Raw genomic sequence first — 27,930 nt, 5'->3', positions numbered from 1 at the left:
GGTCAGTGTTGGACAGAAGGTAAAACCAGTTCTGTCCAGACTGTGTTGTCTGGCAGAGATCACCCTGCCTGGACCATGTGTGGTTGTTCTATGTTTTCTTTTTCTTTTTTTTCTTCAAAGAATGGTGGGTTTTGAGTTTTCCAGTTATATGGATCATCGGTTGAAGAGGACATAAATCATAAAAAAGAAAGGAGGGGAATGTTCTCTTTCTTAGGCCTCAGCCCAAGGGAATCCCCGCTCCCACCACATAGAGTTTAGAACAAGTGTTGAGTGAAGGGAAGGCCCACCTGGGAGAATTATTTCCCCCTCACTGTGTGCATTCTGTTTAAATGACAGGAGTCCTTGGATCTAAGTAGAACCTACCTCAGGGGGCCTTAGGCCCACCACTGGATTCCCACATGGCAGAAGGTGGCTCCAGGATGGGCACAGGGAAAAGCATAGACAGCTATATTCAGCTGTGAGGGCTCCATTTTTTCTGTGTTTTATTTTAATTAATGTATTTATTCACTTTACATCCTGCTCATAGCACCCTCCCTCCATCTTCCCATCCCCCATCCCTATTCCTCACAAAATGGGAACCCCCCCTACCCACCCATTCCAGTTTATCAAGTTGCATCAGGAGTGAACTAGACCTCTTCACCTGAGGCCTGACTAGGCAGTCCCGCCAGGGGAAAGTGATCGAAAAGCAGGCAACAGAGTCCATGTCAGAGTCACAACCCAGAGCCAGGAGTATGAAAGGAGATGAGAAGGGCTGTTAATACTTTTGTTTCTTCTTTCCACAGTCCGAAGCCAGAGTCTTCAGGTGTCACACCACCACCACCACCACCACCACCACCACCAGTCATCTGGGCTCAGGTGGATGCTACAGCATGTCCTTCAAACCAGGGGCCACTAGGAGGCAGAAGAGTTCATTCACAACCTCTGTTGAAAAGTCAAGATGCCCAGTAACCTGATGTGAGGACGAAGACATATCAAAAGGAGAAACATTCCATCCCACCTGCCCATTTGCCTGCCAAGCCCTGGGCTTGGCTCCCACCCTAAACATTTCCTATACATAGCCAGGCAATCATAATGAGCTATCTCGAGATCTGTGACACTCTCTCTCCTCTCCTAGCCTATCATACAACCCTACGTAAATCATCAGGGACCACTCAGGATACTTCACTATCTTTCCTTTTTCCAAGGTCTCTAAGTAGCTCTCAGACATGGATCTTTCTTTCTGTGTACTCCACAGACACACACCTTCCTACCTGTGACTAGGCACACATGAAAAGACAGAGGGTCAGAGGCAGGGAGGAAAGAGAGAAAAGTTAGGAAGATTCCAGGATATTCAGCAAAAGGTATGGGTCCACTGAATTTGTTGTGAAAGGGACTGGGTAGCCCAGAAAGTAGGTAAAGACCCTGTGTAGGAGTGCACATTGCTGTAGTGTGCAAGGAGGCCAGTCATCATTCCCAGAAATTTTCAGCACATACTTTAATATCAAACACATTCTTCTGGACAGTGAGAAACTGGTTTCCCTGGAAGATATGGCTGTCACATGACTTAGATGTATATGTATCTCCCAGGCCTTGAAATCTGGAGCCCTGTCTGTCTTAGAAGCCTGCCATGGTCCAAGCTGCCACAGGTCAACCTGGACCTTCATTCTCTCAAGGTCTCCCAAGTCTGCAGAAACTTGCTATCCTATTCTTGTGAGACCCAAGTACCCTCTTTTCACAAACCTAGACAAGAAAACCACAGGAAAATATTTTGGGCATCTATGAAACAACTCTGCTTCAGAACAGTATCACACTGAGAACTCCAAACTACCCTTATGCCTTGTGCACTCTAATGGTGAGGCACTTTTCATAAAAATCTCTTTTACATTCTAAAAGACTGAAATTTTTATTTAATCTCACAGTTAAGGTTAATAATATATTTTGATGTCACTTCAAACTTAAGACTGCTATCCTACTGTACTCATCATCTTTGTTTAACCAGAGCTGAACAGACCAATGCAACAGCCATCCTTACTTGCCTTGAGTTTCCCAAGTAAGTAACCATTATAATCTAATCTAATGTAAACCTTGTATTTTAAGACATGATCTCTTCTATGCCCCTGACCCATGGTGTGACCCATGTGTGTTTGCATATGTGTTATGATAATCATATTCTGAAAACAGTAAATAGAATAAAAACGTTCTTATAAAATGAATACCCACCATAAATATTGGATGCAACATATAGATATTTCTTTAAAAACAATGCTATTTGTTCTATTCTTTTTTTTAAATCTAGATCAGTTGGAATCTGTGACTTATCCCCTTGTAAAAACTTTGTTAAATATTTCTTTAAAGTATCCCTGATTTTATTCATATGATGCATTCTGTATTGTTTAAAAAGAGAGAAAGAGAGATTCCATTACTTGGGGAAAGGAACACAGGTACATACAAAAACTGATACAATGTCAAAGAAATACATATTCACAAGTCTGCATTCAGCACTGTATAGGCCCGGATTCATGTAACAGATCAGCAGAAACTATGGAAGACATGGGAAGAGAGAAACAAAGCATTCAAATCCAGACTCACTCTTGATTAAATTACACCCAGGGCAAAGCATTTAAATTTATCTTCCATTAAAAAATTTATTTTCCATAATATGACACTGACAGGTTTTGTGTACTCTGAGATTATTACTATATTCCAACGAGTGCATTTTGATGCTCTGTGTGGGAAAATTTTTGTCTGTTGGGGTGAATTACTCTATTACCCAGCACTGACAGAAGCTAGGGCCGTTGATCATTTCTTGGGGAAGTACTTTCCATTGAAAGCAAGACATCAGTGCTTGATTGTTGAGAAGTAGGCACTGAAAGAGCATACCTTTATCACCAGGATGTAAAGGAATAGTAATGCAATCCTTTAAATCAATAACAGTAATATAGTAGTTTTGAGTGACCGTGGCAGGAAGCAGAACTTCAGGTTAAAGAGCATCAAGGAAATATAGGTGAGAGTTGACAGCTGGGAGATGTCCTTAAACTCACTCTGGCTATCAAAGACATGTAGATGAGTATTGAAAGCAGGGAGGTTATATAAAAGTCTCCATTTACCAGACTTTGAGGAATACAGAAGATACCAAGTACCAAAACATGGTCAATATGATCTTCCTGACATTGTTCTTGGATTAGCTAATATAAATGTTTAAGTCTGTCCCCCAATAATCAGTCATTGATTTACTAAAATAAGAGACCTTTCTATCCAAGAATATTGGCTAGCTGTTTTTCAGTAGCTGCTAGAGAGAGAACCTTCAGGTACAGAGATTTCACAACTCCATTGAAACAAGAGAGAAAGGTAATTATAGGGTTGCAAATGGTAGTTTCATTTTGAGAACTTGCACAGAAGTTTTCTGTACTTTGGAGGGGATTACTTTTGTTACTAACCCCTTGAATTTCTACAGTTAAAGGCTGAGTGTGCCAATTAGAAATCAGTGATGTTTGACTATATAAAAAAAAGAACCATCAGCTACTACTGTATCTATAATGTCTTTTAATAGGATCTGGTTGATAGAAACTGTAAATAATGTTTATTAAGAGACATTAACTGAGTCCAGTATCTGTTTTTCGAATAACATTTTTGATTTAGGAACCAAATTAAGGATATGGAATCATGAAAGGAGTAATAATCATGCCAGGCTATGGTGGTACATGCCTTTAATCTCAGCACTTTAGAAACATAGGCAGGTGGATCTCTGCTCCAACACTTGGGACTTTGAGGCCAGTCTGGTCTACAAAGCGAGTTCTAGGACATGTAGGGCTGTACACAGAGAAATGCTGTCTCAAAAAACCAAAGAAGAAAAAGAAGAGGAGGAGGAGGAGAAAGAAGAAGAATCAATTCTGCCACTGAGTTAGAGTTGGAATTTCTCAGAGCTTCTAGAAATAAATTATAATATGTGTTTGACAAGTTATAATTGGAATCAATATAATATGTGAGAACAAAGTCTCCTTTAATAGTCCAATTTGATATTATAAATACCAAGGGGAAAGTTTGTTGGAAGGAGTCATCATAGATTTATTGGGATCCTTTACCACTTTGATTATGTGTAATTTTATAAATGGAGTTAAAGATACAACTAACAATAAATTCCACTTAGTAGTAATAATCAAATCTCTTACTGGTTTTGGGTTACGGATGGAGTTGGGTAGCATGGTGCTTCTTCCACAGGATGCAGAGTCTGCTATTTTAGCAACATGCTGTTCTTCTGTTGAGTCAACCCTAGGGCTATAGAACTTGCATTTTAAACTGGGAATGTAAGAGTCATGTTCATAATAATGCATTGCCACATTCTATCTAGTCCTTACATAGAGTGAAGCACTCCAACACATTACCTGCCACCAGACTCACTAGATATGAGTTGGCTAGATATGGGCCTCTCAGAATGAATCACATGACTCAGCCTTGGAGACAAAGATCCCATTTGGTCCCCATTTCTACTCTACTGTGACATTCCAGTAGATGATGCTCCCTCAAGGGATAGGAACCATGTTATATAAGTATCTGAAACAAACAAACCTCATCTCTTTCTGGAAGAGCGATCAGAAGCCTCAGACACAAAAGTATGGACAGCCAAGGCTACACCGTGAAATCCTGTATCAAAAAGCAAAGAAAGAAATAAACCCAAATAAACAAACAAACAAAAACCTTTGGGGAAAAAGGTCTGTGTACTCCCAATCTCATGGGCAGAGGCCAGAATATCCAGGTCAGGTTGTAGCTCCAAGAAATGAGCTTTGTTGGGAGTGAAAAGCAGCTAGAGTCTCCACTGGGAGATTGTGCATACCTGGACATCCTATGTTTTCTGCTTAGGAAGACAGAAAGGGAGGTCGGGCAAGTTTCCCATATCCCTGAGCCCCATGTGTAAACTGCTGAGCAGGTAGTTTTCCAGCCTCTCCAGACATGGCCACCAATGGAACTGGGAAACTGCTTCCTATGTCTACTAGTCCAAGTGATCACCAGGATCTTAGATCCCCCTGGACTTCTAAGACCAAAGGAATCCTTTGTCCTGCCCCATCGGATATAGACTCCACTGTTCTCAAGACAAGTCAAGCAAAGCAAAGCAAAGTATTAGGGGCATCAGGAAAAGGCTGATGCCTCTTTCAGGGTAGTATTTCACCAAAAATGCCAAACTATTCTTTACGTGGGTATAAACCCTGGGCCCTCTGCTTAGCAAAACACCCAGGTAGTTGCTGACTACCAGGTACCCACATGACAATCCCACTCTTTTAGGCACTTCAGGCCTCTCAGTGTGAGTCAGGGGAATAGCCTTAGGGCCAAAGATCACACAGGGTTCTCATTTCCACTGGAACAAGACACTCCACTCGAAGGAATGTCAGAATCAAAGCACAGAGATTAGACATCTGTAAGACAAAAGGAACCCCATTCTTAGCTTAAAGAGAGATCAGAAGCCTCAGAAACAAGACCACAGACACTGGGCCCAAGTCCTCTCACCAGCAATATCCTGGCTTCGATGCAGCAGCCTCAACTCTCATCTTGACAGCAAAGTCAAGGTTGACCCATAAGTCTTATCAGGGCTATGCTGACACTGTGGAGCTATTCTATATCCAAGCTTTTAGAGACCATTGCACATAGAAGAAGGTGGGCAGCTGCCAAAGAAGAGACAAGTACCTGCATCAACCAGGGCTCAGCCCATGAAATGGCTTCAAAGCTTGCTAAATGCAGTTCTCCTATGGACACAAGGGAAAATCCTCAGAACCAAAGCCACGGACACTAGAATCAGAGACATACCTGAAGTCTTTTCATTATGCAATGGGAACATCCTGACGTGATCACTGGCCCAGGACCCCCAGCTATTCTCTCGACCCAAGGCTATAAGGTAAGCTCCAAGGCAATCAATCTTATCAGCATTGGGCTGACACCATGGATCCACTACACAACCAAGATCTTAGAGACCACTGTGTAAATAAACAAGGCAGACATGTATGACAACAGAGACAGACACCTGCATCATCGAAGGCCTATGCTGAGAAATTGCTCCAAACCTTGTTGAAGGCAAGTCCCTGGTGGACACAGAGTAAAACTCACCCGATTGTGTATACCTCTGAGGCCTTAAGTTTCTTAGTCCACATTCTTAGGAAAGAGAACATTCGCCACCAAAACTCTCTGTTCATTTTGTTCGCAGACCACAGCCTGTGCCATCAGGTACCCAGGGTATGGGTTAGAGTGTCATTTGAAGACCATCTCTCACAGCTTGAGTCATGACCTGGCTGGGAGCATCCGTAATAAATATGTGCTGAAAAGAAAGATTGTATATGATCATTATCTTGAGAAAGTAATATATTCAAAGTAAAACACTGGATCACACCTCCCTGAATGTTGGGACCTGGATATAGACTCCTAAGAATCTCCTTAGGATTGCTCAGCACCCATTATAATATTTTGGTCTGTAAATCTAACACTTCTTCCCATCCCACTCCTTCATGGCCACTCAGTTATATTTTCATTTTCTTTGTCTAAGGGAGCCATGTCCCTCTATGAGTTGTAACATTCTTTTTCCTCTTCTGCCACACACTGCTTCAAGACAACACACATTTGACACATAAAGTGCAGGCTTAGATATCCTGTGACAGCCATGTTTGTTTGGGTGTGAAGGAGCTCTCTGTCTAGGACACACTGCCTTGGAGCAGATATGTGGGCAACTTCCTTGTGTCTCTTTCATACCCTCCTATCACCATCAATGAGCAGAAATAGCACAAGTAGCTGTGGACACAACAGAGTCCATGGTTTCATGACAGTTTTTCTGAACCCCCATCTGTACCTCAGCCTCACTTCCTTCATTCAGAATCTGCCTTTGGGGTTATGGCCTGTGTTCATGGGTTTGGAGACCCCTGGGAATTCCACAGAATTTATGTATTCATCAGCCTTCTTGCCTTTTTTCATTCTCTTTGTTTTCTCCCTTGGCCCATCCTTCCTCTATGTGGTCCTTCTTTACTACACTCCTTTTTCACTTGTTCCATCGATCCCGTATTCCTATCCCCATTCTGTGCTTCCAGTATACTTCTTGAGTGAAAGACAAATTAGCTCACACATGTGTAAGCACACATGCTCATGTGTGTGTTTGTGTGTGCGTTGTGTTTCTGTGCAAAATGGCAACCCTTCTCCTGATGCCTACACCGACTTTGTCCTTCTCCATGTGTTTATATCTGTAAAAGAAAACAAGATGAAGTACTGGATTTATTTTGAGTTTGTCAAAATAAGACAAAAATGGGACTGCACAAGGAGAGGGTGCTGGTATGGTAATGTGGTGCTGGTGTCCTGGCAAGAGGCAAGAGAACTGTGTTATCTGTTATGTGTTTAGGTGCTCTTGAGTCTATGTAAATACCACCAGGGAATCTGATATTTGACTGGAGAGTAACAGACATCTGTACCTGGCTATATGCACATGATAAAGGAAGGTTCATGTATAAGAAGGACTCTTTGTCCTTTGGAGAAAGGAAATACTGGCAAACATCTTCACTGGCAGTGGCTGAGTAGGAAACATTGTTCACAGACAATGAGATCATGATGATTTCTGGGAAGGCCCAAATTATTGGCTTGGAGCCACATCTGAAGACCTGATTGGCCTGCAGAAGATGAGATGGGTTAATAGTTCTTTGGTATTTTCTGGCTGCCAGATGAGGACCCTAGAAGCATAATCTTTCATCAGAGGCTGAGGTGACTCAACACAAACTCTCATGTGAGCTTTGGAAGATGGCTGACAGATACACTTGAATGCACAGACAGGGTCCTGGAATGTACAGGTTTGGTTCTCTGGACAAGAAGACGAAAGAATTTGGGTGACAATTGTCCTTGTTACTCTGATTCCAGTCCACAGTCCAAGGAACTGGAGCTCTCTGCATGGAAACTGTGTGCTTTCTGTCCTCTGTACAATCTGGCATCTCCTTCTACCAGGTATGAATATGTCACTGGTCCTAAAGTCTGTGTGGGTAGGTGTTATCTCTCTTGTGCCAGCCTGCCACCTTCTTCTTTGTCCTATGCACTCTCCCTGTCAGGAGCCTTGTGTGTGAGTGTGGGAAGAGGGTCAAGCGGCCTTGAATTAGAAGTTTCATGGTACAATGGCTATACAATGTGTGCACAACAATGGGAGAAGTGGACACTCTATGGGTTACCTTGACACTCTATGTCAAGAGTTCTGCAGAGTATCATGCTCATATGGACCACTTAGAGTGCTCCTTACAGGATATGAGTGGGTTGTGCTCTGCCCAGTGTCCAGTTTCTGCCCAAGGTTTTCTTTCTATAGCTTCTTCTGACTCTTGCTTCTAGTTTTGGGGTCCCCAATTTAGTTTTTCTCTGTGGTCCTTAGGACTTGAGAGAATGACATGTTCTCTTGTTAGAAGGAGATTGAAGAACCTGGGGGTTCTGTGACCTCCCAGATCAGTCCTAGAAGATTCCAACTTTTACCTGGCTAGAAACAATCAAATTTGAATTTAGCCATCTTGGAGTCTACTGGAAAGCTGTATTTTTTTTCTTTTTTCTCAGATAAAGATGGAGGGAGAGGACCATTCTGAAGGGTCTCTTGACATTGTTGAAACAATGATGTCATCAAGTGGAACAGCTTTCCTGATTGTGCCAACAGCTTCATGTGCTGGTCCTCAGCAGAACTGAGGGCAATGGGGTAAGGGATGCAAGGACACTCTGATCCCTAGACTGAAAAAGAGAATGCTCCATTTAGTCCAGGCCAGATGACAGGTGAGGGACTAACTAGAGCCAGCATCAGAGGATCACCATGCTTTATAGCAACAGCCAGAGCTACACAAAAAGTATAGACTTGGGTTTCTTGTGGCAGCCATGTTTATGAGGGTAGGAAGGAGATCTCTTCCCAGGAATCAGCAACCTAGGAACAGATGTGTGGACAACATACATTGGAATCCCTCATTTCCTTCTACTGTTGTAGGGTGGCACTGGGAGGACAGGACGGCTGTGATCAAGATATAAACTGAATAAATAAATGAATAATAATAATAATAAAGAAGCAGAGACTTACCAATTGCCTGTGGGCACAACAGGGTCCTTGGCTTCGTGATTAATTTTTGGACTCTCACCTGTACCTACCCATTCTTTCCTGGAATGAGACATTGCCTAAGGCTTCTAGCCTAAGGGTCCCCAGAAATTCCACAAAGAAAGCATGTATATGTGTTCCTTTCCATCCTTCTTTGCTTCATCTTCCCTATATTTATCCTGGCTCCCTTCCTTTATTCCATGCTTATATTATCAGTCTATTGTCTGTGCTTCATTGTCTCTCCTTGTTTTTTTTTTAACTTTTATTAATTACATTTTACTCATTTTGTATCCCCCCATATGCCCCTCCCTCCTCCCCTCCCGGGCCCACACGCCACCCCCCTTTCTGCATGCATGCCCCTCCCCAAGTCCACTGATAGGGGAGGTCCTCCTCTCCTTCTTTCTGATCTTAGTCTATCAGTTCTCATCAGAAGTGGCTGCCTTGTCAAGGTTCTAGGTTATCTCCATAAATAGTCCTTGGTTGGAGTATGAGTCTCTGGGAAGTTCCCTGTGTTCAAATTTTCTTGTTTTGTTGCTCTCCTTGTGGAGTTCCTGTCCTCTCAAGCTCTTACTATTTCCCACTTCTTACATAAAGTTCCATTCACTCTGCCTGTCAGTTGGCCATCAGGCTCAGTATCTGCTTTCACAGTCTGCATGGCAGAGGCTTGCAGAGGCCCTCTGTGGCAGGTTCCTAGGTTGTTTCCTGTTTTCTTTTTCTGGCTTTCAGAGGCCCTCTGTAGCAGGTTCCTAGATTGTTTCCTGTTTTCTTCTTCTTCGGATGTCCATCCTCTTTGCCTTTCAGGATGGGTATTGAACATTTTAGTTAGGGTCCTCTCTTTGTCTTTTCTGTTTGAGTTATTTTCTTTTTCTGTTGGAATTTCTGGATTTTCCTTTTCTTTATATCTTTCTGTACTTTTTTTTTTCAATGCAGTTTATTCAGGAACATTGAACAATCCTCGGACCCCGAGGAAAGCCAGCCCACAGCTTAAATAGCCTCTGGGTAGCCAACCCAGGCGTGCCACGGGGGCAATGCAGATAGGTCCACATACATGGAAGCAAGCCAGATCCTCGGCCTTAGCCAAATGTGGAGTTGTTCGTGACAGAGAGCACTCACCATCGGGAAGGTGGAAGGCAGAAACCAGCTCCATCTTTAAGGCATAGCATAGAAGAGCATGTTTGATTGCATGCGGGTTGATACCCCAGGTCCCGCCTCTGAGAAAAAGGTATCGGACGGGTCTGATGCTCTTTGGGTGGATGACACCTAAATGAACATTGGTACAAAGTCCCAATTTATTTCTAATATCAGAGATCAGACCTCTACTCTTGCCTGATGCATCTAAAACAAAAAGGGGGAACTGTAGAGAGCTGCGGAATGCTATCTTTCTGTACTTTAATGAGTGCTGCAAGGTAGCATTCAGCATCCTGTATATGTAAGCAAAGGATTCAGCATGAAAACCCAGCCTCTAGCACAAACCAAGGGTATGTAGAATAACTGCAAGTATGGCATGTGGGGTTGTGGAAGAATCTTAGTTTTGTCAACCAAGTCAGTCTGAGGCAATCAGACAGAGCAGAAGATGATGTCTGTGCTGTCAACTTGACACAAGCTAAAGTCATTTGAGAGGAGGGAACCTCCATTAAGAAAATGTCTCTCCAGCTCTTACTATTTCCCAAATGGAGAGGACAGGGTCTCCACAAAGAGAGCAACAGAACAAGAAAATTTGAACACAGGGAACTTCCCAGAGACTCATACTCCAACCAAGGACTATTCATGGAGATAACCCAGAACCCCTGCACAGATGTAGCCCAGGGCAGTTCAGAGTCCAAGTGGGTTACATAGTAATGTGAAGAGGGACTGCCTCTGACATAATCTGATTGGCCTGCTCTTTGATCACCCCCCCTGGGGGGGAGCAGCCTTACCAGGCCATAGTAGAGGACAATGCAGCCACGTTTGAAGTGAACTGATGGACTAAGATCAGAAAGGAGAGGAGAACCTCCCCTATCAGTGGACTTGGGGAGTGGCAGGCACACAGAGGGAGGAGGGAGGGTGGGATTGGGAGAGGAGGAGGGAGGGGCTTATGGGGGGATGCAAAATGAATAAAGTGTAAATGATGAAAAATTTAAAAAACAAAGGAAAAAAAAGATAATTTAAGAACCTTAAATGACTTTCAAAAGTGGAGGAAAACATGGAGTTAGTCAATTTACATGGAGCATGTCTCGCCCTTGGGGGCAATGGTCTCCTGAACCTACTCAGACCTCGGACACCACCACTGCTAGTTCTAGAACTGATGCAGGAGTTCCAACGAGGGGGTTAAGGCTTCTCATAATATTTCCTATAACCCCACACCTGTTTGTTTATCTCCCCCATTTTTTTTCATTATTAGCCAGATAGAGCCAAGTAATTGTGGTAATGATACTTGCTTTTTTATCCAATGCTGGAATGCTAGTGATTTTAGGTATGCCCTGGTTACTCGCATGCCTTGCTGGGTGCCTGTGCCTGTGGATGCCCCTCATGCTATGAATTTTCTTCAGACAGAAAAGGGATCTTGGAACTACAGCCACCATTGTTACTGCCATCTCATTGGCAGCTGTTGGAGCTACCACCGTGGCATTAGCCATGAGTCATACTGTGCAGACTGCTCAGACCCTGAATAATCTTTTAGCCAATGTAGCTCATGCCTTAGATGTACAAAAAGGAATTAATGCTCAACTAAAAGGAGGCTTGATGGTGTTCAATCAGAGGATTGACCTCATGCCGGAGCAAATTGATACCCTATGGCAAATCGCTCAACTTGGCTGTCAATGGAAGTATGCTGGACTTTGTGTCACTAGCATACCATATGAGAATTTTTCCTGTGCTGCAAATCTGTCTAAACAATTGTCTAGCTATATTTTAGGTAATTGGACTGGAGAATTTGATACTACGATGGAGCAGCTGAGAGTGGCCATTGTCACGGTACCAGAGTGGACGCAGGACTAGCCACAGGATTATCATCATGGATTGCTTCAGCCATGAATCATCTGAAGGAATGGGCGGGCATGGGAGCGTTAGCAGGCCTTCTGGTGTTGGTCTCCTTGGTTTGCCTGTGGTATATATGCAAGATTAGAGTCTCACAACAGCGTAATGCAGCCATGACCATTCAGGCCTTTACAGCCATTGAAGCAGGACAGTCTCCCCAAGCATGGGAGCTAAAATATTAAGCTCAGGATGCGAGGCTAAGCACTGCACTCAGGGTCAGCTGCTTTGGACCCAGAGAAGAGCATGTCTGATTTAACGCTGGTCGATGCCCCAGGTCCCGCCTGTGAGAAAAAGGTATCGGTCGGGTCTGATGCTTTTTGGGTGGATGACACATAAACGAACATTGGTACAAAGTCCCAATTTATTTCTAATATCAGAGATCAGACCTCTACTCTTGCCTGATGCGTCTAAAACAAAAAGGGGGAACTGTAGAGAGCTGCGTAATGCCGCGCCTTAAAGATGGAGCTGGTTTCCGCCTTCCACCTTCCCGATGGTGAGTGCTCTCTGTCACAAACAACTCCACATTTGGCTAAGGCTGAGGATCTGGCTTGCTTCCATGTATGTGGACCTATCTGCATTGCCCACGTTACACGCTGGGGTTGGCTACCCAGAGGCTATTTAAGCTGTGGGCTGACTTTCCCCAGGGTCAGATGATTGTTCAAGGTTCCCAAATAAACTGCGTTGAAAAAAAAAAAAAAAAAAAAAAGAGGTGATTCAAATCCCAGTTGAATAAATGTATTGGTTTTCAAAAAAAAAAAAAAAAAAAAAAAGAAAGAAAGAAAATGTCTCCATAAGATCTTTCTGTGGGCAAGCCTGTAGGTAATTTTCTTAATTAGTGATTGATGGGGGAGGACCCAGTCCCTTGTGGGTGATGCCATGTCTGGGCTGGTGATCCTGAGTTCTAAAAGAAAGCAGGCTGAGCAAGCCATGGGGAGCAAGCCAGTAAGCAACACTCTTCCATAATTTGTGCATCAGCTCCTGCCTCCAAGTTCCTGTCTTGGCTTCCTCCAATTATGAACAGTGGAAGTATATGCCACAATAAACACTTTTCTCCCTAGCTTCCTATAATGGAAATTTTGGATTCTCTGTAAACTCAGTTATGTTATGTAAATATGTATTTGTTTTAATCCCAAGTGTGGAATTTTAGTTGGGCTATAGTTTGTCTACACCCGTTAATTGTCTCATGTGGACTGTGACTTTTGTTAGCTGGTAATGGCCTTCTGTACATGGCATGGAGAGGGGATTGGTATAAGACTCTGAGAGTATAAATATGAGAGCCGAGAAAGAGACAGTGTGGTGTTTGCATGTGGCATGTGGTATTGGCCTGTAATATTTTGGAGAGACCGATCATATGGCGGTTTGGAGCAAACAGACAGAAACACTTAGGGCCCAAGAGCTTGAAGAAGACTGCTGGCTGCATCTGTGGTTGACAGAGATTGGTACAGTCCTAAAAGACCCATTGACCCTAAACAGCAAGAAAAAGGAAAGAGGCCCTTTCCCCACTCACCTCTCTCTTACGTAGAGTTTTGGAGGTTGGAAGAGAGGTTGAGAACTAAGCACCCTAAACAGAGTTGCTAAAAATGGGTACTACAGTTTCCCTTGGCTATGGTGTTTCATCACAATAATAACATTCATAATGCATACAGTATCTATTTTGGGGGTCAATCTGAGTTGTGGCAACCACAGTCAAGCAAGGAAAGTAGATGTGAAATAAGACTATTTATAAGTTTATAAGACTATAAGACTATATACATGGTCTGGTTTCACTGGCAGTGTCTCACTGGCCAAACATGCTAACTGAAAAAAATGAACGTATATGTAAGTCATCGCTCTCACAGGATTATTTTTCCTAGGCTTCCTTTCTGAAGAGACCCAGAGAACACCTAGGGTAAAAGTCAAAAATGGCTCACTCACCTTGTTTAAGGTGCTGTAAGTGGGACGCTGGTCTACTCAACCAGAGGAATTACAGGTAGAATAAGGCCCAATTTTAGTAGGTGGCAGAAATGTTGTTAAATGCCCCTAGACTCAGGAGTAAGCTAGTATGCAAGTTTGTATATTGGTGTGTACATCTCAGGTGTCCTCTATAGAAAATGTAAGGCCACAGACTGTCCAGAAACCATGGCAAAGCATCTTACCACTAGTAGGTGTGGAAGACTTTCCCAAGCTCACACACAGATTGGTCTGAAGTGGAAGCCCCTTAGGGACACATTCCTGAGGAGAACAGAGAAGGGTGCACCTGGCACATAGGGCTCAGATCACAGAGGAGTGGCACACTGTCCTGTCAGAGAGGAGCTGGGAGGTTTTGATGTAGTGTCCAAGACCTTTCACTTAAAATTGTGTAAAAGGTACCAGGAGTAGTCTGTAGGTGGGAGTGGCCTTGGGCCACTGAGAGCTAGTAGCTAGCCAGTCACAAGGGAACTTGAGAATGGCTCCCTCATCTAGGCCATGGAACCGATAGAGAGCCTGAAAGCACTGGTAGTATAGGGTTGTCTTGAGGAGAAGAAGAACTCAGTCTTTTTTCCTCTGGGCTGTTCAGAACTTCACAACAATGAGGAGGTGGCTGCTTTAAGTCCAGTCCTTGAGGACAAAAAGCTTCCTCTTGGGTAGTAAAAAGTTCTTCCCTAGGGAAAGTAATAGTTCCACAGGAATCCAGAGAAAACGGTGCTTTAACTTTGCTTGTGGTATAAAAGACATGTTAGCATAGGTGTATGTGTGTGTGTACATGTGCATGTACATGTGTGTGTGTGTTTATAAAATCACATTTCCTCTAATGATGCCTACACTGACTTTGTCCTTCTCCCTGTATTCAGATATGTAGGAGAAAACATGATGAAATTGTTAACTTCTTTTTGGTTTGGGCCCAAAGGTGACACAATGGGACTGCCTGAGCAAAATGTTCTTGTATCCTGGTGTGTGGTGCTGGTATTCCCGCTAAAGACAAGAGGGCTGGGTTCCCTGGAAAATGTCTAGGTGCCCTATGGTCTGTGCAATACAATCACAGAGCTTTGCTTTGGCTGTGTAGAGAGTTACAGACATCTGTACCTGGCTGCATGCACATAATAAAGGTCTGCATACAGAAGGGACTCTATGTCCTTTGGAGAAAGGAAATACTAACACACATCTTGACCTGCAGTGGCAGTGGCTGAGTAGACTAAAGGGAAATACTGTTAACTCTTGATGAGATTACCATGTTTTCTTGAAAGGTCCAAAGCGACGGTTTTTAGCACAGACCAGGAACTTATGGGCTGATAGCACCTAGGATGGACTAACAGTTCTTTTTTTTTTTTTTTTTTTTTTTGATATTTTCTAGTCCCTACATGAGGGTACTGTTCCATCGGAGTCTGAGAATGCCTCAACACAAAAACTCATGTGAACATAACATCGTAAGTTTTAATCCCAACAATTGGGAGGCAGAGATAGGCAAATTTCTGTAAGTTCAAGGCCAGCATGGTGACATTTGTCCTTTATCATCCTCTTTCTACTCTGACTCTCTTTGGCTTGAGGAACTGAGGTACTCAAAACAGAAACAATCCCTATGCTTTCTGTGCTTTGTACAAGCTTGACTTTCTTTCTGCCTGGTACAAATTCGTCGCTGGTCCTAGGTCCGGGTAGGTAGTTGTCTCCCTTGTGCCAACAGCCCACCTTCTTCTCTGTCTAATGTACTCTCCCTAGCAGAAACCTGGTATGTGAGTTTGGGAAGAGGAATCTGGTAGCCTTGAACTAGGAGCTTGGTTGTGGAATGGCTATACAATATCTGTATACCCATAGGAGAACTGGAACTCTATGGGATAGCCTGATACCCAGTGTTAAATATGTGCTGACAGGCACATATTTATCAGTTAGAATATTCCTGGCAGGACATGAGGGGTTTGTGCTCAGCCTGAGGTCTAGCTTCTACTCAAGGTTTTCTTTCTAAAAGCTTCTTCTAACTCTTGCTTCTAGTTTTGGGATTCCCCATTTAGTTTTTCTGTATGGTCCTTAGATCTTGAGGAAGTGATATGTTCTTGTGTTGGAGTGGGATTGTGTGGCTTGTGACTTCCCAGACAGTATGCATATATTAAGGTTCTAATGCCAAGCTCTGGCCAAAAGAATCCAAGATTGAATTCAACCATTTTGTAACCTAATGGCAAGTTGTCTTTATTTTAATCAAAGAAAGGCAGAGGGAGGAATCCTGGGAGAAGAGTCTCTTGGCATTGTTGGTGCAATACTGCCATCAAGCAATATTTATTTACTGTTTCTACAAATAACTCAGTGTGCTTTCTCTCAAAGAGACTGGAAGTAAAGGATTGAGAAATTTCATTGGGATGCTTGTCCAAAGACTGAAGTAATGTGGGCTCCATTTAGCCCACTCTAGGTGACAGGTGAGGTCTACACCATTGCCTGCTTCAGAAGCTTGCTGTACCACAGAGCAATAACCAGAGATACATAAGAAGTACAGGCTTGGATATACTGTTGCAGCTATGTTTGTCAGGGAGTGAAGGAGCTCTCTGCCCCAGAGTTAGCAGCCTCAGAGCAGATATATAGGCCACATACTTTTGACTCCTTCATATCCCCTAGCGACAAGGATCAGAGAGAGATCAAAAGTCTGTTATTACAAGACATTCCCCATCTTCATGATTATTCTTTTGAACCTTTATGTGTACCTACCTCTCAATTCCTGGAAACCAGACACTATCTTGGGATCCTGGCCTCTGTACATGGGCTTGGGGGAATCTCCAGAAATAATATCAAAAGTTTACCTATTTCTCACTCAGTCCTTCTTTCCTTTCTTCATTCCTTCATACCTTCTCCCTCAGTCCATCCTCAATGAATATTCCTTATTTCGCCCCCTCCCTCCATCCCATGCTGACATCCCCAGTCTGTTCTCTCTGGTTCATGCCCTGTTGATTCTGTCTTTTCTGTATTTTGACTTTCTTTCTGTTCAATTGTATTTTGCTCTCTTTCAAGAGGGCTGCACTTAGAGTTCAGTGTCCTGTACCTCTCAGCCAATTGTGGAACATAAAAATCAGGTCCCCGGCACAATTCAATGGTATGGGGAATGAACTCAAGGGTAAATTACAGGTGGGACATCTTTGTCTTGTGAACCAAGTGAGTGAGTAGAAACAAGAAGTCAGTGTTCTTCCTTAAGATTAATCTGAATCAAGAAGGTAGATGTGTAACAGGAAAGGTGGCATATAGATTGGTTTCACTACCAGTGACCCCATTGCCAAGCCCAGTAGGTGCAAAATTGTCTAATAAGCAAATCACAGATCTTGGAGCCCACTCTTTCCTAGGCCACCTTGTTTAAGAGTCCCATAGAATCCCCTGGTCAATCCCAAGAAAGGTTTTCCTCTCCCATGTGCTGACTGCCCTAAATGGGAAACTGGTCTGTGCTCAACCACTGGAATTATGGATATAGTAGAGTAGGTACCACTTTTGGCAGGTAGTGGAGGAATAGGCTATGGTTCATCTCCACCTGAATGTTAGGTGGTATGTGTGTGAGTTTGTGTCTTAGTTTGGGTTTTATTACTGTGAAGAGACACCATGATCAAAGCAACTCTTATAAAGAAAATATTTAAATGGGGCTGGCTTACACATTCAGAGATCCAGTCCATTATCATCATGGCAGGAAGCTGACAGCATCCAGGCAGACATGGTGCTAGAGGAGCCGAGAGTTCTATATCTTGATTTGTAGGCAGCAGGAGACTGTGTACCACATATGGCATAGCTTGAACATAGGAGACCTCAAAGCCTGTTGCTACAGTGACATACTTCCTCAAACAAGGCCACACCTACTCCAATAAAGCTATACCTCCTAACTATGGGCAAACATTCAAACACATGAGTCTGTGGGGGCCGTTCCTACCAAACCACCCAAGTCTGTATTAAAAGGGTGTAACCCTGAAGAGAATTATGATCATGGAGGTTTCAGACACCAAAGTGGCAGAACATCTTACCTCTATTACTTCATGAAGGCAGCCCCAAGTTCAAACACAGAAGGGCTGTTGGTCTGAACTATATAAGCTCCTATGGACCCAGACCTTAGGTGCATCTAGCAGGAAGTCCTGAGATCATAGAGGAGTGTATGCATTTGTCAGGAGGTGAGTATCTTTGCCTAGATATGCTTCTTGGGACCTTTGGCTGGAAAGTATGTATGTTGATGGTGCCAGGACCAGTCCATAAAGGTGGATAGCCTCAGGCCAGTGATAAGTAGAGGAGGCCAATCAAAGGTGAGGTCAATTTCCATCATCAAAAGTGCTTTTTCAGGTGGAGCTTTGAGATTGAAGAGTGGGAAAGCACTGCCACAGCTGTCTGGAAGAAAAAGAGGAAGAGTCCTTTTCATCTGGGTAGTAAAGAAAACCTCATTAATGAGGAGGTGTTTTTGGAAGTACAGTCCTAGACACTCTATGGGACAGCCCTGACTCCCAGGGTCAAGGTGCCAGCTGAAGGTCTTCTTTACATGTGGCAGCTAGAACACTTCTGATATGTGAGGTGTTTTGCTTAGCCCTAAGACCAGTTTCTATCCAAGACTATGTTTCTGTGGCTTTTATTGACTCCTGTATCTAGCTTTCTTGTGTGTCCTTATGCCTTGATATAGGGCCCTGACCTTGTTAAGAGTGTCTCAGTGCATTGAGACTGGGATTCCAACTAGGTCTGAGACCTAGCAAGCAAGATCCAAGGCCCATATCTAGCAATAGTGGCCAAGATAGAATTCAGCTATCTTGGAGTGTCATGGCAAACTGCTTGACACACACACACACACACACACACACACACACACAGATAGAGAGAGAGAGAGAGAGAGAGAGAAAAATGGTAAAAATTTCTTGGCATTTTTTTCTCTAATAATGCCATCCAATGGAACTGTATTTCTGCTTTTGGTAACACCTCAATGTGATTTTTCTAAGCAGGTCTGAGGTATGGGGGTGAGGAATGCTTGGGACTCTGGTCCAAATACTGAAGTAAAGGGAGCTCTAATCAGCTTGCCAGGGGTCACCCAGGGTCCAGGTGACCAGTGAGGTCACCAGAATTGTTCAGTCTGAGCAATAAACTCGTGGACAAAGAAAGTTCTAGCTGGAGATCCTGTGACAGCCATGGTCTCTGCCCAGAAGTTATCAGCTTGGCCTAGATATATACATGAGCAACTTGCTTGTGACTCTTTCATTTCCTACTAGTGTCAAGAAACATGGTCTCTGGCTCTTTGTTGGTTTTTTTTGTTGTTGTTGTTTGAGCTCTCACTCATACCTACCCCTCATTTTTTGGAATCAGACATTGTCTTCGGGATTCTGGACTCTGCTAATAGACTTGGAGATTTACCAGAAATTCTAACAAGAAGTCATATATTTGTCAATCCTTTCCATCCTCTTTTATTACTTCATATCTTTCCCTGTTCACCCTTCTAACCTTCTCTTCAGTCCTTCTTTTTGTCCTTCTTCCTTCGATCTCTTTCTTCTTCCCATACTTAGTTCCTCAGGATACCCCTACTTTGTTTTTTACCTTTCCTTTCTCTTCTTTCTGTCTTTTGACTTTATTTCCTTTGTGCTTTTGCTGTCCTTAAGTACTGTTGCAGATAGAGTTCTGTCCATTACCTGTGACCCAAGGATTCACCAACAAAACCAAGTCTATAGTATAATCCATTGTTACAGAGAATAGTTCCAAGGATGGGAACAAGTGGGGTAGCTTTGTGTTGTGAGCCAAGTGAGTATGTAACAGCAAGAAGCAGAAGGCAGTGTTCTTTCTTGAGTTGTATCTGAGTAGACACACCCATAGTTCAAGCAACGAAGTCAGATGTGACCTGGGAGAGAGGCCACAGTGATTGATTTTACTACCAGTGCCTGGTTAACAAAACTCACTAAGCTATAAAACTTACAGACAAGCAAGTCATCACTCTTGAAGGCTTCTCTTTCCAAGGATACCTTGCTCAGCATTCCCAGAGAACAGCCAGGCTCAAGTTCAAGAAATACCCCCTCCTCCCATGTGATCACTGTCACTCTGTTGGAATATTAGATAGAATAGGACCCAACTGTGGCATGTGACAGAAGATGAGCTTTCCTCAAACCAAGGGTGAGTTAGCCGGGAAGTATATATGCGGAAAGTGGCAAGACCGGTCAATTAGATGTGGTTTGCCTCAGACCAGTGAGAAACTGGAGCAGGTCTGCCTCAAGGGAGCTCATTTGCCATTATGAGAAGGGCTCCCCCAGCTGGTAGATGGTAGAGATGGAGCCTTTGAAAGCAATGGCAGAGGGCTTTCTGGGGGAAGAAGGGAGAGCTTTTGTTTATCCCTAGGTAGCACAGAAAGTCTGCAATGAGGAGGTGGGCCTCTGCAGCTTTAATTCTTAGAGATAAGAAGGCTTCATGTTGGGTAGTAAAGAGCATTTCACCCGCTAAAGTGTTAATTCCCCAGAAATCCAATGAAATCTATCCTTATTGGATACACACAGAGTGAGAGACAGAGACAGAGAGGGGGGGGGCAGGTAGTGAAACACATTCCTTCTCCTAATACCCTTAACTGTCCCTGTGTACAGCTCTAGGAAAAAAGAAGATGAAGTGAAGTTGTGTTTCAAGTTTCTTTTGAAGTTGCCCCAGTTGCAGTATAAAGAGGTGTTGGTATCCTGTTTTGGTGCTGGCAACCTGGCAGGAGTCAAGAAGACTGGCATCCTTAATAAAAAAGCCTTCCTTTATGTTTGTGCAGGGCCTCAGAAATGAAGATATGATGTACATAATAAAGAAAGCTCCATATCCTAGAGAGACTTTGTGTCCTTTGGACAAACAAAAAAGTAGCAAATATCTTGAGTGGGTATGGGTGTTTCCTGTCTAGGGAGCTATAGTTTACACATAGTGAGATCATAACTATTGCTGGGCAAGCCAGGAAAAATCTACTGGGGCTTAACCTCAAGGCCTGGTAGACAAGTAGCAGCTGAGATGAAATAAGAGTTTTATTATATTTTTTTTTATCCTCAGATCATGGTTCCAGGGAGTCTCCTATCTCAGCAGAGGCTGGGGATGACACCATCCAAAAACACAATGCTAGCTGGGGTCTCTAGTCAAGAGAACCAAAGGGCCTGGCTGGCAAATGTCCTCTCTAGTGTGATTCTTATCCATGGTTTAAGTAACTGGCTAATGCAACTTATGTGCTCTTTGTCTTCTGTTATCATGAAGTCTGCTTCCAGGTATGATTCCATTGCAAGTCCTGAGATAAATTGGGATGGTTGTCCTCCTCATACTAACTGCCCACCTGCTTTGAAGGTGAAATTTCGTTGTGGCGTGGCTATATAATGTCTACACCTCACCTTTGCAGTATTTCCCATAACACTGGGAAGTACTGGGGACCTGATTCTGGTGCTTACAGGTTCCAGACAGAGCTCAACCTACAGAACTCCTAAAGGACAGCAGAAATATAAAGGGAATAAAAAGAAAGCTAATAGACAGAAAATACAGAAAGCAAGGATGAGAAAACAAAGCACTGACTAAGCAAGGGAGAAAATGAAAAAAGGAGAGAAGCCTGTAATTCCAGCACATGGGGAAGCAGGCAGATCTGAGTTCGAGGCCAGCCTGCTCTACAAAGCAAGTGCAGATTAGCCGATGCTAAAACAAAAACAAACAGAGAAGAAAGGAAGAAAAAAAAAAGGAGAGCAGGATAGACAGAATGATAAAGGAAAGGACTGTCTAATTTGTGACCTCTAGATGGAATTTCTGGGGACCCGGGAACTCACGAACAAAGACCACAATCCCTGATTTCAGGATTATGCAGATGGGTATCTAAAATAAAATCAAAGTTTAGGAGCAACTGGGCAGATTCTATACCTTGACAAGAAAGTTACTCACATAACTGCACTCCAGTTGAAGCCACGGCAGTGTTCCTCATCACTGTGCCAGACATGGCTGCAATGAGATCGCAAAGCCTGTATTCCGGAATAGCTCAATCTATGGAAGCCTGCATTGTCTCAAGGGCCATGGGGGTGATGTCACTGGGCAGCATTCCTGGACCGCTGGGGGTCGTGAATGCAAGCGGTGGGGCACTGAATACTGAGCACCGAGAAGAGAACATGCAACATCTAGAAGGGAGCAGAGATCATCCAGCACCAAGCAACTGTCGCCGCTCCCCTACCCCTCCTCTGGCTTTCCTGGTATGACGCGACCACCCTATCCCAGCCCCTCCCCAGGGGACCCATGAAACGGTCAAAGCCCGTTCTTTCTTAGAAAAACTGCAGCGGGAAGAGGCGGGACGTAGGAAAACGAAACGCTGTGGGCGTGGGAAGTGACGTCAGAGACCTCCCGGAATCTCTCCTCCATCCCGTCCCACCCATAGCACCCTCGCCCTGTGCATCTTCCTGAATATTCAATCACGAGTGGCTTATGAATATTTAAAGTTAACGACCCGCGGGGACCCCCTTATTTGCATACTCATATCGCAGAGACGCTTTATATTTGTGCAAACGAGGCCAATTAACATGCAAATGAGCACCGGCCCCTGGACTAGCGGGAGTGTTTGTATATGCAGATAATATCCTAATGAAGACGGGACTTTGCCCATTCACACCAAAGCAAAGGTACCGCCACCACCCCCCCCTTCTCCCCTTGGCTCTGACAGTTATCATTGGCAGTGAAGAGCGGAAGCTGAGGCAGGATGATGACAGTGATGGCGGCCGCCATGAGGGGCAGTCCGGTAGACGGAGGGACGGATCGAGCCACGCTCCAGCCCTGTGTGGGAGGTTTTAGGGAAGTCGCGGCCCCAGGACAAGGAGGCGGAATCCGTGTGAGTGATTGAAGATCAGCGAGAGGTAGTAAAATCACGTGGGCGGGAGGATGAGGAAGGGGAGGGAAGGGCAAAGGAATGGGGGTTGGGGAGAGAAGAACAGATGCACACACCCTAGGACACGCCGAGAATACCCCGTTCGCGCCCCCACGCACCCACCTGCACCGGGTTTCACAGGATGCTACGCAGAACGCAGGTGCTCCTTCAGACTCGGGGTTTGAATAGTTGTCTTGTGTTTCCCCCCACTGACCTCAAAGGGACAACCCGGGGATTTGTTGGAGGGAGAGGGGACGATGTGACTTCTGTCCTGGAAGTGGGAGGGGCCTGGTATTGTGGGGGTTGTAGGTGCTTGTGACTGAGTGACTGTGGATGCTTATTATTGTCAGGGGAAGCCCCGCTCCATCAGTGGCCTTGTTCGATGACATGCCGCCTACACGAGGCTCCCCCTCTGCTTCCCATCAAACCTTGTGATCAGTATTCATTCCATCACCTTCAGGCCCCGCCCATGTTCCCCCTGGGTGAGGTCATCAGGGTGCAGCCATCTGTCCCTCAACCATTTCCATCCCTCTTGTGTATGATGTCACTTCAACTAATGAGCGAGGGCCTGGCCTTGACAGCTGTCAGTCACTCAGTCACTCTGCTCTGGTTTGTCCTCCTTCAGCTGTCAATCAATCACGTGTTGAGGGGGGATGCACACATCCAACAGGGCGTGACATCACTTCCAGCACCGGCTGACAGCTGTCAATCACGCCTGGCTCCTTCCTCTTCCGGATTTCCCAACTGCGAGATGAGGAAGCAGGAGCAACTGACACCCAGACTGAAAGACAAACCCAGCCCCAAGCTTCCCGGGTGACCCCACAACAGCAACCGAGGTAAGGGGGTTTGTCATCACCAGAAGCGAGGCAGGACCCTCGCCCCCCAGAACCCACTCCAAAATCCATTCTATGGGCATTCTCCTGCTGTAGCTCCTCAGTGAGTCCCGTTATCCTTGGCAGAGAGGAAGGAGCACTTCTGGTGATATCACACTGGGGAAATAATAACCGCCTTGGGTGGTCGCACTGGACAGCACTTCTCCCTAACAGGAAACAGAGCTTCCCCCTAGATTTGGGCTTGGGGTTCTCAGGTCAGAGTCAGGAGGGATAGGGAGCAGGGGTGACATTAAGGCAATGGCAGGGCGCTCTCGGTGGTGTCACAGGGAACTAGGAACTGACAGGTTGTTCCCCCCCTACGCTCTTCCCTCCCACCCTGGACCCCACTACAGGAAGTGAATCCAGGTGGCTCCAGCCATTTTCTGCTCAGGTATGAATGGGTGAAGGGAATGTGGGTGGGGCTAATGTCAGGGCATGGGCGGGGCCTTTGTGGTGCCATCACAGAAACAGTGGGGTGACACCTGATGGCTGGGTATCCACCTTTGTTGGAGAATTGAAGTGTCAGAGGTCAAAGGCTCCAAGTCAGGCAGTCTTCTTGGGGAAGCGAATCAGGAGGCTATAAGTGACCTCACATTCCTAAGGAAGTGGTGCTGTGACTGGGTGGCGTCACCGGTCATGCCACTTCCCTGTGTGATTGATTGTCATCCAGCGACCTTTTTTCCCCCAAACCCCCCCACCCCGTGCCTCTAACTGACAGGAGGAATCCCTGCCCCCCCCACTTCGATGATGGGCCCACCCCTGCCCTGCCTCATCCTGCTGCTGTGCTTCACACTCACTTTTCCCGACCACGCCCATGCCATGGAGCTTCCTGGTGAGTAATTGACAGGCCTGGTCCCAATGCATGTGATGACGTCATCACAGCCCATGCACCATGAGGTTATCACATCTTGCAGGGGAGGGAGGAGTCACCGATGAGAGATGACAGCAGGGTGACAACAGGCAAAGCCACCCTGAACCCCTCCTCCCCCTTCTCAATGTCACAGCCGTGACCCTCTCTGACCCCAACCTCGCTCTGGCCTTGGATGTGACCTTTGATCCCAGGACTTGGAGCCTGTACTGGGAATGCCAGGAAAACATCACAGTAACATCATGCGTTGCCACGGAGCCCCTTCTGTCGGAGGGGAAACCAAGGCACAGGCGGATCCGAGTGAGAAGTAGTAACCGGGCAGGGCGGGGCTTCATAGGACAGGGCTGGCGGGATGACGTCATCACTCAGCCCAGAACTAAAGGGAGAAACCAAGGCATGGCGCGGGTATGGGGGGAAGTCACTTCTGTTCCCGATCCTTCCAGGCAAGGAATTGTGTCTGCCAGTTCCAGCCGATGGTCCTGCACCGTGGGCTCACGCTAGAGGTCAATGGGACTATCAATAACCAGCCAGCATACCGAAAACTGAACTATGTCAATACTGGTGAGGGCCCCAATGGAGGGGGGAGGGTAATGACATCACAGTGTCACTACCCACTTCCATAACACAATTGCTGATGGCCTCTTGGGTTGAATATAAGAACTTACGGGTTGAGGATCTTGAGGGAAGGACTTCCAGGTCACATGCCGGTCTTCCAAGGAGATATCAGGGCTTGAGGACAGACTCTGTGGTTGACCTCACAGGTAGAAGGGTCACAACTTCCAGGTGCAAGGTGGACTTTTCTGGTTCATTGATGACAGTGTGGAAGAAGGTTGCTTTAGACATACCCACCAAAGCTGATTGATAGGCTACCTCCCAAGACACGCCCACCCCTGCCCCAAGATTATTTAGAAGCTCAAGGACCATCTTGTCCATGCAGGCCTGGAGGGCTCAGCCGCAGAGAATGTGACATGCATCATCCGCGATGCGAGCATCATGACTTGCAACTGGAGGGTGGGACCCACAGCGCCTGATGACGTGCGTTACTTCCTGTACTTTCGTGATGCTTCCAGGTGAGTGGTGATGTTACCACGTGGGGCGTGGCCAGAATGGGCAGAGGGGTATTATGGGTTGTCCCTGTGTCTGCTCTGCTGAGTGTTAATGGATATTCCAACTCACTAACCAAGTATTATGGGATGCTCCCAGTGCAGTGTTGAGTATTATGGGATGGTCCTATCCCCACATTATTTTGGGATGTTCTCTCAGTTCCCACATTGACTACTATGGTATGTTCCATTTCTCGTGTTGACTATTATGGAATGTTCCCCAATCCCCCACTGACACTATTAAAGGGTTTATCCCAGTATTTCACTGAGTATTATGAGATGTTCCCCATCCCCTGGTATTATGGGATGTACCTGTTCTTCCCCACACCCATGGGGGATGTTATGGTATGTTCCCCAACCCCCTGCTGACTATTCTGAGGTGTCCCTGATTCCATACTGACAATTATGGACTGTTCCCACAGTCCCACACTGACTGTTATGGGGTGTCACTCTCCTTGGATGTCCCCAGCAGGGGGGGCGTAGCGGCAAGAGAGTGCCCCACCTACCTGGGCACTGACGCACACCATGGCTGCCGTGTGGACGATCTGTCACTGCTGCCGCATCGCATCTACATCATTGTGACAGGGGTCAGCCAGGAAGCCGAAGTGCGGTTCCACGATGTTATCTTGAACAGCAAACTCATCGGTGAGGTCACAGTGAGGTAACGGTGACCTCTGGGTCAGGGACACAGGAGTTACAGGGTGGTGGTGAGGGGCAGGCACACAGGAGTGATGGGCCGATGTGATGACATCACGTCCTAGCTGCTTTCCTCCTGTGGGCAGGACACAAAACCTATCATGAAGTCACTTTTTGGTTGCTTCTCTATGGGCGGGACACAGAAGGCGTCATAGCATCACTTCTTGTCCCTTTTCCCTGTGGGTGGAACCCCTGTACCCCACCCTCTCTCACCCAGAGCAACTCAGCCCCCCGAGTGACGTCACAGTGACTTGCAACGCATCCCACTGTGAAGTCACATGGTCACGGCCAAGGACCTGGGCCCGCCTCTCCTTCCGGGACTTTCATTACGAGGTGGACGTGCAGAGACAGGTGAGTAGTGCATCACAGGAAAAGGATGGGCAAGGCTGAGCCCCCTTCTACTCTGCCTTTCCCTTGTGAGTTTCTAGGCCATTCATGGCCTGTTGTGTGTGAGTTAGGTTTCTTTGACCCACAATTTCTGTGTGGATGAGTTGGGGAGTTTCCAGGCCACTCATGTCTCTTGTGTATCAGTGGTGCTTTCTAGGCACCGCCCTCATACTAAGCCCCGCCCCCTCTAGGATGTTGAACCTGGAAGCTGGAACCCTATGGTGAGGCCTGGGGAACACTTGGGTGAAACCTAACCCCTAACCTCATGAGCATTGGACCAACAGATGCTCACGTGGCCACACATACCTCTCCGATACCCCACACTCACCCCTAACTGCAGGTCCGAATTTCCAGTGAGGAGCAAAACCACTTCATCTTCCTGAGCCCCGAGCCCAGGCCAGGTCATGTGCTGCGCCTCCGGGCTGGCGATGTGCGCAGCGAGCGCTGGAGTGACTGGAGCCCCCCCCTCACTTTTGGTGACTTCCCCCAGTTTGTCTCTAGCAGACTAAACCCCGCATATCCCATGTACTTCTGAGACTCTGACCTCTGACTCATGACTATTTCCTGTCTCCCCAGGCTGCCAAGAGAGTAGAATTCCCACAATGAACCTGTACTTGCTGCTGGCAGCCGGGACCCTGCTGTGTACTCTGGGGCTCGGGCTCCTCAGCAAAAGGTGACACCTGAGTTCCCATGACCCTCCATGATCTCCCCCCCACCCCCCGCCGACCCTGACCCAATGTGACTCAACCCCTCCCTGCAGGTTTGTTAGGACCTGTGAGCTGTTACCCCGGATCCCGGAGATCAGGGACAAAGTGACAGACAACGATCAAGTCAACTCTGAGGTCAGATGTCTTGGGGCAGGCCAAGGCTGTCATGTGCCAGCCCTGTTAACCCCCTCTGAGCCAATTAACCTGGGTGACCCCTGGTGATCTCGTGTAATCTCTCTTGACCCCTGATGACCTTCTGAAATACTTCTGGCCCCACAGATTCTCAGGAAGGACATCTTGCTGGTCCTGTAGGAAGCTGAACTTATGACATTACCACATTGACGTCACAGTCACATGAAGTTCCACTATCCCCTACGCACATAGCAACTGGAAGTTCCCGCTTTGCCCTCCCTTGACTTCCAGTTCATTTTTAACAATGTGAGGAATAAACATAATTTTTCCCAA

The 27,930-nt window shown here is 45.8% G+C and overlaps 1 protein-coding gene and 1 long non-coding RNA gene across 13 annotated transcripts; one reads left to right on the top strand and one right to left on the bottom strand.

Moving 5' to 3' along the window:
* Positions 1-426: 426 nt before the first annotated feature.
* On the bottom strand, positions 427-23,092 carry LOC132650149 (uncharacterized). 6 transcript variants are annotated; one of them, XR_009588545.1, is made up of 6 exons: positions 22,956-23,053; positions 8,449-8,694; positions 6,073-6,280; positions 4,546-4,620; positions 4,149-4,254; positions 431-949 (listed from the first exon to the last, which is right to left on the bottom strand). It is a non-coding gene; the product is annotated as an uncharacterized LOC132650149 (long non-coding RNA). The 6 variants fall into 6 exon arrangements; XR_009588546.1 differs by lacking the exon at positions 8,449-8,694 and adding an exon at positions 10,160-10,306 and having other exon boundaries at positions 432-949; positions 22,956-23,050; XR_009588543.1 differs by lacking the exon at positions 8,449-8,694 and adding an exon at positions 17,998-18,352 and having other exon boundaries at positions 433-949; positions 22,956-23,065.
* LOC110566611 (granulocyte-macrophage colony-stimulating factor receptor subunit alpha-like) lies at positions 22,384-27,930 on the top strand. Of its 7 annotated transcripts, none has more exons than XM_060375737.1 (14): positions 22,384-22,796; positions 23,503-23,668; positions 24,058-24,095; positions 24,423-24,536; positions 24,709-24,872; positions 25,016-25,133; positions 25,510-25,642; positions 26,145-26,320; positions 26,589-26,722; positions 26,950-26,979; positions 27,099-27,234; positions 27,335-27,431; positions 27,519-27,600; positions 27,745-27,930. In XM_060375737.1, the coding sequence occupies exons 4-14, from the start codon at positions 24,449-24,451 to the stop codon at positions 27,775-27,777; spliced, it is 1,191 nt and encodes a 396-aa protein (XP_060231720.1). In that variant the 5' UTR covers positions 22,384-22,796; positions 23,503-23,668; positions 24,058-24,095; positions 24,423-24,448; the 3' UTR covers positions 27,778-27,930. The 7 variants fall into 7 exon arrangements, with proteins under 7 accessions (XP_060231720.1, XP_060231718.1, XP_060231719.1 ...); XM_060375735.1 differs by having other exon boundaries at positions 23,458-23,668; XM_060375736.1 differs by having other exon boundaries at positions 22,384-22,821.

The sequence above is a fragment of the Meriones unguiculatus genome, chromosome X (assembly GCF_030254825.1).
Source record: "Meriones unguiculatus strain TT.TT164.6M chromosome X, Bangor_MerUng_6.1, whole genome shotgun sequence".
NCBI lineage: Eukaryota > Metazoa > Chordata > Mammalia > Rodentia > Muridae > Meriones > Meriones unguiculatus.
The sequence above is the reverse complement of the archived record's forward strand: the minus strand, read 5'-3'. Positions and strand labels throughout refer to the sequence as shown.